The 16,710-nt window shown below is 41.8% G+C and overlaps 1 protein-coding gene across 1 annotated transcript in view; it reads right to left on the bottom strand.

Annotated features, from left to right (window-relative positions):
* The window catches only part of STARD9 (StAR related lipid transfer domain containing 9), a 109,637-nt gene that overhangs the window by 53,593 nt on the left and 39,334 nt on the right, over window positions 1-16,710 (bottom strand). Inside the window, exons 4-7 of the mRNA XM_030452562.1 lie at window positions 7,468-7,584; window positions 4,980-5,012; window positions 4,833-4,894; window positions 4,088-4,200 (exon numbers count right to left, since the gene is read on the bottom strand). Of these exons, the coding sequence (XP_030308422.1) occupies window positions 4,088-4,200; window positions 4,833-4,894; window positions 4,980-5,012; window positions 7,468-7,584 (325 nt within the window). The remainder of the gene's footprint in view (window positions 1-4,087; window positions 4,201-4,832; window positions 4,895-4,979; window positions 5,013-7,467; window positions 7,585-16,710) is intronic.

The raw sequence follows: 16,710 nt of genomic DNA on the forward strand, positions 1-16,710 counted from the left end.
CATGAAGTACAGGATGATTTTCAAACAAAAGCTTTTCTTGTGCTCTCTAGGATTCCTTTACAATACATTGATTCCAGAAGTCATCACATTTTCCATCTGAGAAAGAGGCCCATTATTTTTCCAGCACCACTGGGATCTTCAAAACTCACAATATGGAAACTATCATATACTATTTTCCCAGAACTCTGACTAAAAATCCAGTTATAAAATGGAGGAATGGCAGAAATTCTTACCTACCATTTCCACAAGTACTGAAACAGTGAACAAAGCACAGAGTTCAAAGCATTTAGTTTTTTCAGTAAGATAAATAAAGAGCTGTAAATGTTGTTTGAAAAGAAATGATAAAGTGCTCTGTTGGCTGCCAGAAAATGCAAAGCCACTTCTAAGTACTGTAGGAAGAGCAAAACCACTTGCTTGTCTAGAAATTTGCCTTGGAGTAAAAAAGGATCTCCCCCAGAAATCTGTCTCAGAGTAACAAAATAGATTGCATCATTTCCTGATTTAAGAGAGGCTGATTCCTTAACAGTGCAACCATCTGTGAGGGAGAAGTTTGAAACGATTCCAACCCAAAGCTCTGAAGCACTTTCAGCATTTTAAAGGCTACAATCTCCCAGCCTTCACGTGGAAAAATGATGGGCTGGAAACTATTCAAAATACTTTCTGTGTTCAGAGCTGGGACTTCCTGACTGGACTTGCAAATGGAAAATGCATTTCCCAGGCCATCTAAGCATCCTTAAAGGGGTTAAGTTTTCCAGTTTTCCTCTCTGTTCTTCACCCAGTGCACCTCTGGAAATCACTGACACCAACCACAGAACTGACCAACTAATGAGAGGTGCACTGGGGAGCTCTTCAGCAAAGTCAGCAAACCTTAGGATTGCTGATGACTTGCAATGAGGACTATCCAAACACAGATGCTAACCTTTGACATACTGAATCTGTGGGAAATAATGGAAAATTTCCATTTTCATTCCATGAGCTTTGCTCATGTCCAGTGTTTTTCTCCCATCCAGCAAACTGTGAGGAAGAGGAATACAAAACACACTCCCCTTCCAGTCAGCATGCAGTTCATACTGATCTTTGCCATCTAGCTGTTAGAAACAATGTTCTTGCACTCTGATCCTGCACAGAGACTAAATACAAAACTGCTAAGAACTGTTTCTACTTTCTGATAAGAACTACTATTTACATAGAAGACCCTAATGACAGAGATCAGCCACTGGTGACTGCAGTACCATATTGCTGCAGTTGCAAGAGGCATTTTGTACCAATGTTGTGAACCAACAGTCATTTTCTTCAATTTGATATTATTAAAATCAAGTTGGCTGTACTTCTCACCTACATCCAAACAACCTCTGGGCTATCTCACTGCTGCTTATTTTTGATGTGAGGTAGTGAGTGCAGTTCCAAAAGGAGCTATGTAATCATACGTTCTTGATTGGTTCCTCTCCCCAAAAGATGCCAGGATTGACCAGAGTAAACTATTATGGTTCTTAATTGTGTAAACTGTACATAAGCATACTTATTTATGAATACATATTTATATACACATATCTAAAAAAGAACTAGGTCATCTGACTGCTGCCCTAAGCTACTGACTCATCTGTCTGAAATCACTTCTGTTCACGTGCCCTCGCAACAACATCTGGTTACACCCCATGATGCCTTCAACAGTGAAATTACTTAATTGTTCACATATGTGATCAGTTTTTCCTAAAAAATGTGAATCACATAACTAAATTTAAAATAATAATAATTAAAATTAATTTAGAAATTTTTTTAGAGGCATTAACATCATTTTTGGAGTCTGTAGTAAGAAACAGGAGGAAAGAATAGGCTATCTTCTGAAATAAAGTATTCATACTGAACTTACAAACATGACAAAAGTAGGCAAATATTATTTCTGGTAAACTTTTTCCATTATCCTTTCTTGTTATTTTACAAAATCTAATAATTAAGGAACTCTTATGAGATATTTCAGAAATCTAACATAAAACTGTTCCGCTTAAATGTTTTAGTTGTGTCTAAGTATAAAATCCTTATTCAAAAAGGGGAGAGCTAAATTAAAGCAAAAAAACACACACACCAAAAACCAGAACTGAAAAAGAAGTGACAGATTTGGCCTGGAAGGCTCCAGATGAAGACAAAGTAGTGACAAAAGGCAAGCCTGCCCATTGGCAGAAGCTATAACTTCATTTTCTTTTAAGACAAGGGAACTCCATTTTATGCAGCCAAGGAATCACTGGAGATATAAGGCCTGAGAAAAGGGATGGAAATTGCCACGGAAGGAAGCAGTTTAAAGACCTTTTCTTCTGTGGTGAATGAGCAGCTGCTAAAAGGAAATAATTAGTATCTGTACTCCACCAACAGTGAAGTTCTCCAATAACAAGCAGGTAGGAAGAAAATCTTGGAAGGACCTCAATACAGGCCAAATGTCTATGAATCTGCTTTTCAAGGACTGGTAAGTTTGCCATACTAATGAGACCATTAATTCATCTATTTTCCAGCTCTCCTTAAACAGGATGCTGATGTGCTGGGAAAACACAGCTGAAATAACCAGAATGCCAGACAGTCCCTGGTGTGTAGGAGCATGCAAGTTAAACACTTCCCAAGTGTTTATTTTTAAATTTTCAGAGGAGGAACTGGTAACAACCATCAGTTTTTAGTTGTGGCTGATACTGCAGGTGCCCAAGGAATGAGAGCTGGGGGTCCCAGGCTCCATCCAGTCACAGGGTCAAGTCACCCCATCTGCTCTCACACCGTGGTTTAATCTCTAAAGTGGTGATGACAAAATTATATGTAATGCCATGATAAGGGAAAACAGACTGAGATCCAGGGAAAACAGGACATTACTAAAAAGAGATAAGAACTCTATTTAAAAGCCAGAACAAATCAGTATTGGATCTGATGTGAGAAGACCAATAAAATTTAGTGTGATAGGCATTTTTGCACAGTAAATGCAAAAAAAACACCTCTCAGGTGTTACTACCCACCTGGTGGTCAACCAAGCAGTTGCAGTGTCAGTGATACCCAAGGCTACTTGGGACTCTTGCCCACTAGAGCTAAGGCACACTGAATAGGAAACATGCATTTACTTTCCAAACACACTCATTTTTGAAACTTGCATCAGTTGAGAAAAGACTCTTCCTTCTGATTGCCACTGTAAAGCTCCTCTGTTTGATTTTGCACAGGTACACTGATTTTTTAGGGACAAGCCTCTTGTCAGTTGTTGGTCCAACAAATGACAACATGACAGGCAAATTTTCCATCAGGAAATCATTTTACAAAGTAAAAATGGCCAAACTCCAGTTTAAAGCTATCTAAGATTCCAAAGAGAAGGCACATATCAAAAGTGGAAATGAACTGGAAGTATAAAAAATGAGAGAGAAGAACCAAAATGACAGATGACTGAAAGGTAAAAAATACCTGTGATACTGTGGGTTTTTTCTTCATCTGTTCTCTGTCACCTGATTTGAAAGCTGCAACTCATTAGAAAACACAAAGCCACCAGAGGGGTTGCTGTTGCAAGTGTAAATTGAAATGTTTTTAGTCATATAATGAACCTACACTAACTATCCTGTGCTTTTTCAGTTTAATGAAGAAAAATGAAACTTACTGGATTCTCACCTGGGTAATACAGATTTTAATTGCTTCTCATGGCCTGACCTGCAGTACCAAACAGTTGAGTTTTTCTACTTTTTAAATTATTATTTTGTAAATATAGTGCTGCCATGGACTGAAAGAGGTATGGAGGGACTTCAGGCTGGCCTGTATTTAGTATTGATGTTTAAGTGCATTTCTAGATAAAAATTTCTTTTGAACAAAAGAAAGCAAAACACTTTGGCTCACACAGAACCTCTGCTTGGAAAGGCAAACAGGAAAGTGCAGGACATCCAGCCAGGGGGATAACAGAGGCAAAGCTTTTGTTTTAACACACACACACTCATATTAACAAGGGAAATATCTGAGGAAAGTAACACTTGAAGAGTAGAAACTATTAGAATCACACCAGAAACAAATGCAAAGGTACCTAGACACCTGATACAGATTTACTTAAAAATTCTGATGTTAGTTTTGAAACTGCCCTCACCTTGGACGTATGGTCCTGTTTCAGGGTGTTCTCGGACTCGAAGTGTGTAAGGTTTCTTTAGGTCTGATTTCTTTAACAAATCCCGGACACGTTCGTTGTAGATTTCAAGAAAACTGAAGAGGCAAAAAAAAAAAAAAAAGACTTTTAAATGCACACGATTAAAAAAGAAAAAAAAAAAGGACAGAAAGCATATATATTTAAAACAACATAACCACCTGAATCTTACATAGATCTTCCATGATAAAGTTAATTAATTTATTTTCATTATCTGTTACTGCCCTTGCCATGCAGTGCATGTAGATAGAACTCTCAGCAGAAAGTTTCCAAGAAGCAAGAGGCATTCAGTATTCAATTTAGGTATTTGTAAACTGTTTTTTTTTAACACTACTGAGTTCAAACCCTCCATTTTCCAAACATAACACTTCATTAGATTAATGAAAATGATGAATAAGAATCAAATGTAGGATTATTGCTCAAGCTTAAGTGTTAAACAAACAGGAATTAAACTTTTTATGAACTATTTCAGCTGTCTACACAAAAGTGAACAGACAGCATCCAAAGAATTATACTGAGATTCAAAACTAAAACCAACACTTCCTCATCATTCCTCTAAATTCTCCTCTCTGTTCCAAAATTACTATTTTGTGAGGAAACAAACAAAACAGACTAACCTTTGCTTTGTTTGATTACAGGAATATGCTGTTGAAAGCATTCATAATTTTGTCTAAAACAGTGACACACTTACCTGACCTTTACTCTGCAAGATGCTGTCTGGTCTGAGTAATCATCCTTCCGTGCAAAGAGTCCCTGCACAAACCAGAGGTGTTTGTATGTTTTAAATCTATCAAGAAAATCTAACTGCACAAATGGAAGTAAAATAAAAAATAAATACCTCACATATCCGAGGTGTCAGCCCAATGGATGCCTTCAATAAACAAACAAAAAGAATAAACAAACAAAAATTCATTAAACCATATACTTCCTGTAACTCTTGTGATTTTTTAATTTTTCTTTTTACTAAAAGCCAAGTTATAATAAAGGGCCATGGCAGATTACCACACAAAACTCTCTGGAGTGTAGTTAAACCAGCATGGCAATGCTCTACTACTCCAGCTGAAGCATCTTGTACATGAAACACTGCAGGCACTCACGTGCAAATGGTACAAATGAGATTTGTAGTAAAAGTCATTTTAGAGCAACTTATCATAGAATCATAGAATCATAGAATTAGCCGGGTTGGAAGGGACCTCAGAGATCATCTAGTCCAACCCTTGACCCACCGGAGCAGTTGCTAGACCATGGCACTGAGTGCCACATCCAGTCTTTTTTTAAATGTCTCCAGGGACGGAGAATCTACCACCTCACCGGGCAGTCCATTCCAATGTCTAATCACCCTCTCCGTGAAGAAATTCTTTCTAATATCTAACCTAAACCTCCCCTGGCACAACTTAAGACTGTGTCCTCTTATCTTGTTGAAGGTTGTCTGTGAAAAGAGTCCAGTTCCCACCTCGCTACAGCCTCCTTTCAGGTAGTTGTAGACAGCAATGAGGTCTCCCCTGAGCCTCCTCTTCTTCAGGCTGAACAGCCCCAGCTCTCTCAGCCTCTCCTCATAGGGCCTGTGCTCGAGTCCCTTCACCAGCCTGGTTGCCCTCCTTTGGACCTGTTCCAGGACCTCTACATCCTTCTTAAACTGAGGGGCCCAGAACTGGACACAGTACTCGAGGTGTGGCCTAACCAGGGCTGAGTACAGGGGAAGAATCACCTCCCTGGACCTGCTGGTGACGCTGTTTTTGATACAGGCCAGGATGCCATTGGCCTTCTTGGCCACCTGGGCACACTGTTGGCTCATGTTCAGTTTCTTGTCGATGCAGACTCCCAGGTCCCTTTCTGCCTGGCTGCTCTCCAGCCACTCTGTCCCCAGCCTGGAACTCCCCATGGGGTTGTTGTGGCCAAAGTGCAGGACCCGGCACTTGGCCGTGTTGAACCTCATCCCGTTGGAATCAGCCCAGCTCTCTAATCTGTCCAGGTCCCTCTGCAGAGCCCTCCTGCCTTCGAGTTGGTCCACACTTCCTCCCAGCTTGGTGTCATCTGCGAATTTGCTGATGATGGACTCAATCCCTTCGTCTAGGTCGTCGATAAAGATATTGAACAGCACTGGGCCCAACACTGATCCCTGGGGGACACCACTAGTGACCGGCCGCCAACTGGATGCAGCCCCGTTCAGCACCACTCTCTGGGCCCGGCCCTCCAGCCAGTTTCTAACCCAGCACAGGGTGCTCCTGTCCAAGCTGTGGGCTGATGAGAAGTTTAGAGGTTTGGGTGAAATCCAAGAGCTGCTTATGTGAGAGGTGTGTTGCAGTCTAGACAAATCCAGGCCAATACTGAAATTAGCTTCATTGGTATAGAGTATTTTGGTTTTTTCTTACTCTGCTTTTATTTCTTTGTGCTGTGGCGTCGCAGAGTTTGGAACAGCTTTATGTTCTTGATTGTTCTTGATCTGGTTTCTCAGAGAGAAAAGGGTAAGGGCTGCTAACAGGACCCAAAGTGGCCAATTTCCATTGGAAAAGAAGTCACTTTCTAAGCCAGAAATCCCTTAGAAACACTACACCTGGGAAGTTCCTTGGAGAGAAATAATGAGGATTTCAAGCCGTGGCCATTCTGAATTGCTAAGATATTTCCAAAATAATATGATACAAATATCCTAGTTTGTCACTGATTAACCCCGATTTTAACAATTCTTCAGGCTTTTATGGAGCTAAACTTGATTTAAAATTAAAATGAACAGAGAATCTGGTTCAGGGCAGGGGTGCTGCACATTTGCTAGTGAGCAGGGTGTTGGCCTGTCAGGCAAACAGAAAACCTATAGAGCAGCTAAAAGGGCTCAAGGTTACAATCTGGTTACAATTTTACAAAATCCGACTACTGGTGTCTGTGGAAAAAAATAAATTTTACAAAATCCATGCTCTTGTTAAAAGCAGAAACCACACCAGAACAGTCTTTTTCATGTTGTCAAGGTTGAAACAAGTTTTACCCTTATTTCACCCTAAAAACTGAAACTCATAGGTGCAGGAAATAGTGGTCCACCCATGCAAACCATTAAATAAAATTTTTCTTTTTCAGGGGCGTGTTCCACCAACAGCCAAGGTATTTATGTATAGAGAACAAACTGCCTACACCATGTTTTGTAGTATTTTTAGCTGATGTTACATGATTTACCTAAAACTAAAGACTTAACTCTCACTTTAAATATATAAATACTGCATAAAACACCTATGGGCATTCTGTTCAACATCAACAAAATCAGAGTTTAGAAATAAAGCAATATTTCTGCTGAACATCCCACCTTCAACCCAAAATGGAAAATGAATGGTGTAACTCACAGGTGTTCCCATCATTGTGTAAGTTTTTCCTGAACCTGTCTGTCCATATGCAAAGAGGCAGATGTTGTATCCTTTAAATGCACCTGACAGCACAGAAGTGCCAAGGTCCTGAAACACCTGGAAAGACCAAAAGAAACAGAACAGGCCATGAGTAAAGCACCTCCTTATACAAACTCCACACAGCTTTTGGATCTTGAAGCTTTAATAACCTCGTGGGAACAAGGATCTTCACAGTATTTCCCTTTTTAATTTATCAGACACAATACTGTGTCCAGCATTTACTTGCTAGATCTTCCTCCACATGCCAAGCACAGTGCTGACACCAAGCAGTAGTATTTAATTGCCTCCTGTGTTATCTCTTATTTTATACTTGGTCTGTACGAATTCTTGAGATTCTCCCCAACCCCAGGTTTTTACAGTCCTCAGCAGAAATCTGAAAGATAGGCACAATCAAAGCCCTTTGATGAAGTAAGAGAAGGAGCAGGCATCAGAAACCCAGGTCAGAAGCAAATTGAGGCTTAACTCACAGCCTGCCAGCAGACTTCATGCAAGCAGTACTTCCATCTGATCACCTGTCTCATCAGGAAGCAAAACCACCATGGACTAAATGCTTTATTTTCTGTTCACACTACAAGCAGAGTAACAAGTGCCTCCTTCTGCTCATCATAATGCAGAGCTTGAGATTGTCACCACCAAATCAGTGTCAGCCTCTGAGGCCTTCCAGAGCTTGCACTGGTCCCACTGGGGCTGCAAAAGTTGGACCTCAGGTAACATGTCCCACACATCTTGCTGAGAGTTGCCTGGGAAAAGAGACCGACCCCCCCCTGGCTCCAACCTCCTTTCAGGGAGTTGGAGAGAGTGATGAGGTCTCCCCTGAGCCTCCTCTTCTCCAGACTGAACACCCCCAGCTCCCTTAGCCTCTCCTCAGAGGGTCTGTGCTGGATCCCTTCACCAGCCCAGTTGCCTCCTTTGGACCTGCTCCAGCACCTCAATCTCCTTCCTGAACTGGGGGGCCCAGAACTGGACACAGGACTCAAGCTGTGGCCTCCCCAGGGCTGAGCACAGGGGCAGAATCCCTTCCCTGGACCTGCTGGCCACGCTGTTCCTGATCCAGCCCAGGATGCCATTGGCCTTCTTGGCCACCTGGGCACACTGCTGGCTCATGTTCAGCTTCCTGGCAATCCAGACTCCCAGGTCCCTTTCTGCCTCTCTGTGCCCAGCCTGGAGCTCCCCATGGGGTTGTTGTGTTGAACCTCATCCCGTATAGAATGTATAGCTAAGACAGCTATACATTCAAAGCACCAGGCAAAAGAAAGATAAACAACAGAGCAACAATTACAAAGTGGTTTCTGTACTTTATAGGCATGGGGAAAAGGAAGTTTCTTACTTCCAAGTGACAGAATGGAATTACCACTAGAAACCTCTCCCAGAGCCATTATAAAAGTTGTGCTTCTTTTTCCCATGTCAGATATAAGTGTTTCCCAGTCCCACAACCAGAACTGAGAGAAAATTGTTCCTTATAAATCAAGTGCATACTGGAAAGTATAAATTAGGATCCCGGGTAGCATTTTGCCTGTGAGGCATGTTTGCCAAAATGTGGGAAAATGTAATTGCAGGGATTAGGCTGGAGGTTGGGGTTTCCTGAGGGCTGCTACTAGGAGTGCTCCAACATCTGTTCTTATATCCCTTCACCTATAGGAGCCTCACTTAAAAATAATAATTGAATAAATGTAGGAAACTGTGCACTTAGCCCTGTTGCAATGGGATTTCTTACATGAAGATCTGCAGAAACTGGCCCCAAGATCACTTTTACACGGTGAGTCTTCCATTGCTTCTGATGTACAGTTTTTTAGTAATCCATTTTATTTGGCCACTTCTAGACAGTATGCAACACATCTCTAAGCTACCTTAGCATAGTTCCTGCTACTGAACTGAGAGTTCCTGTTTGTTCCAGAGACTCAGCAATAGTCATGTCAATCCTAACTAAAGAGGCAGCCACAGCTAACAGCCAGAGCTGAACAACTCACTACATTTCACCATAAAAAAGTCACAGCTTTAGAGCATGGTGACAAGCATAGAGCAAGCCACATGCTAAACACAGTGATTCTGAAGTTTCTCCTTATGCTCTCCCTGTAATTTCAGTGAGGTTAGCCCCATATTTACAACATCATTATAACAGATTAATCTGGTTTTCTTCAATAAAGACATTTGGAAAAGCATCTGAGCATTAACAGCAGCAATGTAAATCACTGTAATTAGTTCTTGGCAGAGGTTATCAACCAAGACAGGATATAACTCAAGTTCCTTGACATTGCACAGCCCCATTGATCAGTCCCATGAGTTCAGAAATCTGTTTACCTAATCCCTTACAGTAAATCTCTAAGCTGACAGGAGCTCAAGACTCAAATGAGCACGCAGGCCACTAAAGTTACACCAAACTGCAACTAGTGGCCTTATACACTGTCCCCACCCTCTTGTGCTACCTCCAATTTTCTCATGGATGCTTCAGCACCCACCCATCCATCCCTCCCTCCACTGCTTCCTGCCAGCCTCTCATCTATCTTCAGACCCACTCTCAGCTTTCCTTGGTTGAGAACTGGGACACAGGGTGTCTGGCTTTGGGGAAGAGGCTATGCCTGAGCAGCCAGAACATGGGACACTGCCAACTGCTCTCAGTTGCTGGATGGGATGCACACAAACCTTGCACCAAAGGCTGATTCCCAGCTCTGGCAGGACACCAAAAAAATTTCCTGTAGAATAAATCTGTGTCATGAACTGCCATGCAGACTTACAAAAGATGGAAGAATGGTACCTCCTTCCAAATCTCTTTTGTGCTACTAAACAATCATTGTCTTCCTTATGCTCACTGTAACCCAGCTTCCAGAATTTGCCTCCTCTTTGTAATCTTGGCTTTTCTACTTTGCTGCTTATTATTCACTTAGATGTTAAAATCCCCCAAGACTGCAAAGCAAAATTGTAGTGGGAAGAACCTTTCTTGCTTCTGAGGCTCGACGAGCTGCTGGCCTCTCCATTGCCTCGCACCAGGGTGAGGTGAGGTGAGGTGAGGTGAGGTGAGGTGAGGTGAGGTGAGGTGAGGTGAGGTGAGGTGAGGTGAGGTGAGGTGAGGTGAGGTGAGGTGAGGTGAGGTGAGGTGAGGTGAGGTGAGGTGAGGTGAGGTGGGCTGGGCTGCCCTTTGTGGGTGTGTGTCCCACCTTTATTGGCCCCCTGCTAATAGGGGGCCTGCCCTAACCAGGCACAGGTGGACTCACACCCATTCTTTGGCAACTCGAGGCACCTGGTTTATCTTGTTTCTCTACATTTCTCCCCCCCCTTTTTTTTTTTACAAACATACACTTATAGCTTACGGGATTTAACCCTAGCTTACAAACAAGATTTTTACCCATTTTTTTACACATTTTTTTTTCGACTGACACAAACATACATAGCTTACGGGATTTAACCCTAGCTTACAAACATACAAACATACTTTTCACAAAGTCTCTGCCTTTCCGACTTGAGTTGTTCTTCTCCCTCCTGTATCTGCTCTTCTCTTGGCTTCCCTCTGCTCAGGGGTTTCCAAAGAGAGAATCCTTATCTTGGCTTCCCTCTGCTCAGGGGTTTCCAAAGAGCTTGCTGGTTCCTCATGGGTTTCTGGTTCCTCATGGGATTATGGGATTTAACCCTTCCTCATGGGATTCCATACACGGGTTTTAACCCTTCCTCATGGGATTCCATCCTCCTGGCTTCCCTCTGCTCAGGGGTTTCCAAAGAGAGAATCCTTATCTTGGCTTCCCTCTGCTCAGGGGTTTCCAAAGAGAGAATCCTTATCTTGGCTTCCCTCTGCTCAGGGGTTTCCAATCCAAAGAGCTTGCTGGTCATACCTTTCAGGGAGAGTGTTAGCCCAGGCACTTTTTCAAATCAGGGAGAATGTTCCTGTTGCCAGCTCCTCACACTGCTGCTTCTTTAGACATCTGTATGTTGCCCGCATTCTCCACCAAATGTAGCGGGAGGAGCCTTTCTTGCTCCTGAGGCTCGATGAGCTGCTGGTCCCTCCATTGCCTCACACCAGAGTGAGCTGAGCTGGGCTGCCCTCTGTGTGTGTGTGTCCCACCTTTAGTGGCCCCCTGGTAATAGGGGCCCTGCCCTAACCAGGCACAGGTGGACTCACACCCACTCTTTGGCAACTCGAGGCACCTGGTTTATCTTGTTTCTCTACACGAAATGATCATAATTCTTGAGCCACTTAGCCTGTTTGCCTAAGGCTTTTCCTCTTAAGGTTGAGCTCCCATGTGAATTCTCCAGGGAATACTGAATTTTCCCTCAGTTTAGGCACCATTAGGATCTTTTCCCCATCTGGTTGGCACAGAAAACTTGTGGGAACCTAATTCAGATTTGGTTCAGCCTAACCAGTTTGTTAAAGAATTATTGGGAAACATGGGCCAAAACCAGGTAACCACTACAAAATCGTATTTCTTCAGAAAATGAGGATAGGTGATTGCAGTTCCTGCCTGCTCACTAGAGACTAAGATCTCACCAGCTATTTTTTTCTGTAGGTTCTGCCTGCTCTGGACATGTTCCAGCTCTCAAGATGAGGACTTTCATGCACCTTCAAACCTGGACTGCCATGAGGCAGTCCTAAGTGTCCTAAGACAGGACACTTAAAGTCATAGTAGGAGAAAGGTAAAGTTCCTCCTGTGTGAGTAGCTCAATGATTTTCATTTTCTGGGAAGGTGAACATAACAAAGAGGGAAAAATCTGATCTAAACTGAAGATGGCAAGAGACAGATCTGATGATTGACAGAAGACTGGGAAACACCTGGGTAAAAGCACAACCATGGATAATGCTGACACGAAGGAAAGAATAAGTGGGGGAACTGATAAGAGGCTCTGAATAAAAAGAGGGTGATGGAATCAAACCGTGCAGAATTAAGGGAACAAAGATGGCAGTAGCATCCTATGGGGACAACAAATCAGTGGGAAAGAGATTGAGTTTGGAGGCCAAAGCACAGGAAACCATTAGGCTGGTTTGATATGGAGGACAAAGAACTGGAACAAGCGTGAAAGGTAGATGTTTATAGATCTGGAGTACAGAGGGTAGGATTCCTGGGGAAATCAAACGGGATTGGAATAAAGTAGCACAAAGAAAAGGACTAAGAAATAACAGGATGCACATTTTGAAGTAATAGGAACAAGGCAAGTCTGTTCCCATTTCCTTTCAGATGATCAACATTGAATCAAGTCAGGAATTTTGCATGGATTGTTGTACAAAGAAGGGGCCTAAAATGACCTTGCATACTTCATATCAGTTTAGAAACCTGTACTTCACACGGTAGAACCTCTTACAACAGGGGTAAATGCAGCCTAGAGAAGTACCTCGATTGTGAGAGTTTCCTCATTAAGAGCTGTGCTTGTTTATTGAAGATTCAAAATGGATCTTTCAGAGCTATTAATTGATCTACGTGTAATGAAACAGAATCTTCAGTGGCCATCCTTCAGGATAGCAATGCTGCTAATATCACCTTGACTCTGAAGTTGGAATTTTAGAACTGCCTTCTACTTCTAGCTCTATTGTTGAAATTCAGTTTCATGTAATCAAACAGATATATCAAATACAAATTTTCACGTGGCATCAAAGCAAAACAATAAAATAATGACAAATTCAGGCTCAAGTTGATGTTATGTAGGGAATCTACCAAAAACCAGTAGTCATTTAGTGCAGCCTAATTATCACTATTGTATTAAGCCAGTGTTTAAAAATAAAAGCTATAAAAACTGACTATATATTTGCTTTAGAATCTAAATATATTATAGTTCTAAAAATGTGCCACTCAGCAAACAACCTTTGAAACAATATTGGAAGTGAAAATCATGAAGCACAGATTTCAGTCAGCTTGGAGCACAAGGTAAAACCACACCAAAACCTTGCAATTTGTTTCAGGTTGCTCTTGATAAGGAAATCTGGATTCACCACCCATTTCAAAATGGAGGAAAAATTAGTAAATCATAACAGAACAACAGTTGCTTTTTCAAGAAGACTTGAGAATTTTCAACACACCATTTTTAAATGGCATATGAAGAATATTAATTGGAAATGTTCCTAGAATTTCTGAAAGATACAAAAATTGAAGGAATCCAAGGGATTTCAATAAAAGCATCCATCTACAGAAACAGAGAGAACTATGTGAGAGAAGACATTTTCCTGCCTGTTGAATGAACACATAAAAACAGTTTCACACACTAAAGTAATAAAATTCTCCCTTCAAACTAGGAGCAAAATAGATTTGTGAGTAAATAAGCAAAACAACCTTTTTCACTACCAGTAGATCTATAACATGCAACTGATATTCTGCTCTGATCCTTTTCCACTTGGCCAGCATAATCAGAAATCTTCTGAAGCTAAAAGTCTCAGCTCCCTCTTTTACTGGCTTAAACATTAAGAGTTATAGCAGCTTTTCTGCATCTTTCTTAAACAATGAGTTTTCAAGATACTAAAAATACCTTTTATTAAAATTATATCACAGTCTTTCACATTAGGCCTGCATGTCTGTGTAGTGTAACAAGGAAACCAGGTGCCACTAATTGCCAGGGAGTAAGCATGAGTTTGTGTCAAGCCCACCTGTGCCTAATTAGGATTGGCCCGTAATCCTGCTCATGCGCAGTGGGGGCCCACCCTAATGGGGCACAGGTGGGCTTGACACAAGCTCATGCTCACTCCCTGGCAATTAGTGGCACCTGCTTGCCTTGTTACACTACATGTCTGTATATAAATATATACATTGGACTGTATTTTTTTTTCTGGAAGGAAAACACTTTTTTTTTGTGCTGCCAAGAAGAAATAAAATATGGCATGGAGCACATCCAGTCATACTGTAGTTTCACTACTGTGAGAGAAAGACATTTCTTATTAGCAAGATCTAGTAATTGTTACTAGTAGTTTAGCTCAGTAAAGCGAAGGGAGTGGGGGACAAGGGAGCAACCAGGCTGGTGAAGTGACTCGAGCACAGATCCTATGAGGAGAGGCTGAGGCATCCTGGGCTGGATCAGGAACAGCGTGGCCAGCAGGTCCAGGGAAGGGATTCTGCCCCTGTACTCAGCCCTGGGGAGGCCACAGCTTGAGTCCTGTGTCCAGTTCTGGGCCCCTCAGTTCAGGAAGGAGATTGAGGTCCTGGAGCAGGTCCAAAGGAGGCAACCAGGCTGGTGAAGGGACTCGAGCACAGACCCTATGAGGAGAGGCTGAGGGAGCTGGGGGTGTTGAGGCTGGAGAAGAGGAGGCTCAGGGGAGACCTCATCACTCTCTACAACTCCCTGAAAGGAGGTTGGAGCCAGGGGGGGGTTGGGCTCTTTTCCCAGGCAACTCTCAGCAAGACAAGAGGGCAGGGTCTCAAGTTGTGCCAGGGGAGGTTTAGGTTGGAGATTAGAAAGAATTTCTTTACGGAGAGGGTGATCAGACATTGGAATGGGCTGCCCAGGGAAGTAGTGGATTCTCCGTCCCATTGGGATTTCATGATTTTATACTGAAATCTTTGCTTGGATATTCAAATTGTGAAGCTTTTTGGTTTTAAGCTTTTCCATTCAAACTTTGTTTTTCCCTTTTACATTCACTGGACCAGTGTTTACATTCACTGATTCAGTTATTATCAGACCAATGGGCCCATGGATAATCCCTGTAATCTATAAACTTTCTATGTCAGTTTTTCTTTTAATCCTAACAAAAAGTTCAAGATAATTAAACTCTCCTTTTATTATATGACTCCAAGTAAGGCTATTGACTTCTGTAACATGAGGCTTAATTAATACCAGTATCTTTGATTTTTCATTTAATTACTTTGCAATGAATGAATTTCCAACTAAGATAGCTAATGACTGCAAATATATATTTTAAATTTTAACTGCAATGGGCCCTCTTTATTCTCTGATAATATATCTCACAGTAATAAATGCTTTAATTTCAAAGAGAATGGGGACATTCAATCAGAAGTTATAGCAATATTGATTTCAATAATATAAAACTTTGTCTTAATCCAATCAGAACCTGATTGCAGAAGGAAACAAAAAGCAGTTGTTTCTCAACTACAGTAAATTGTATCCTGTGGTTTGGGGTTTAATAACTTGGGAAACTGAAAGTTTCCCCAAGTCACTCAAGTCAAGCCTCAGAGCAATATGGGGAAAAAGTAACCCAGTAAAGATCCAGGATCAATGTGTAATGCCAAGTTTGGAAATCTAAGAGAATAATATTGATATATAAGGGGGGTTGGCCTTCTTTTTAACCCTGAGTAATTATCTGTTAAATACTACTACAACGAGCAGACTGGGACCAACTGAAGCAGAGATGAAGGGAGAAGAAAGTGGAAAGAGTAGAAGAAAGGGAGTTACAACAAGTACCAAGCTAACAGAATACCTTATGATATCTTACCTGTAGAGTAACTATTTTCTTATTTGTGTCTGAAATAGTGTTTAATATCATCATTAGGAAATAAAACTAATCTTGGAAATTTCAGGAATTTTTCAGGAATATTTGATTGAGGCAAAAAACCCAGACATGAACAAAAACTTCCAGTAAAAGCAAAAGCAAAGCACTTGTACTGTAAAACATTAGGCTGAAGTCAGATTTTAAGATAAATTCCCAGAGATTAATAACTAGGAAGAAAATTATAATCTTGCACAGCACAATTCAAAAACAGCTTTTAAAATATCACTGATTTAATGAAAGGATGTAGAGTTTAGGAAGGATGTAGAGGTCCTGGAACAGGTCCAAAGGAGGGCAACCAGGCTGGTGAAGGGACTCGAGCACAGGCCCTATGAGGAGAGGCTGAGAGAGCTGGGGCTGTTCAGCCTGAAGAAGAGGAGGCTCAGGGGAGACCTCATTGCTGTCTACAACTACCTGAAAGGAGGCTGTAGCGAGGTGGGAACTGGACTCTTTTCACAGACGACCTTCAACAAGACAAGAGGACACAGTCTTAAGTTGTGCCAGGGGAGGTTTAGGTTAGATATTAGAAAGAATTTCTTCACGGAGAGGGTGATTAGGCTATGGAATGGACTGCCCGGTGAGGTGGTAGATTCTCTGTCCCTGGAGACATTTAAAAAAAGACTGGATGTGGCACTCAGTGCCATGGTCTAGCAACTGCTCCGGTGGATCAAGGGTTGGACTAGATGATCTCTGAGGTCCCTTCCAACCCGGCTAATTCTATGATTCTATGAAAGAGGAAAAGACTGAACTTAAGTAAGACATAAATCCAACAGCTG

Source organism: Calypte anna, chromosome 5A (assembly GCF_003957555.1).
Source record: "Calypte anna isolate BGI_N300 chromosome 5A, bCalAnn1_v1.p, whole genome shotgun sequence".
Taxonomy (NCBI): domain Eukaryota; kingdom Metazoa; phylum Chordata; class Aves; order Apodiformes; family Trochilidae; genus Calypte; species Calypte anna.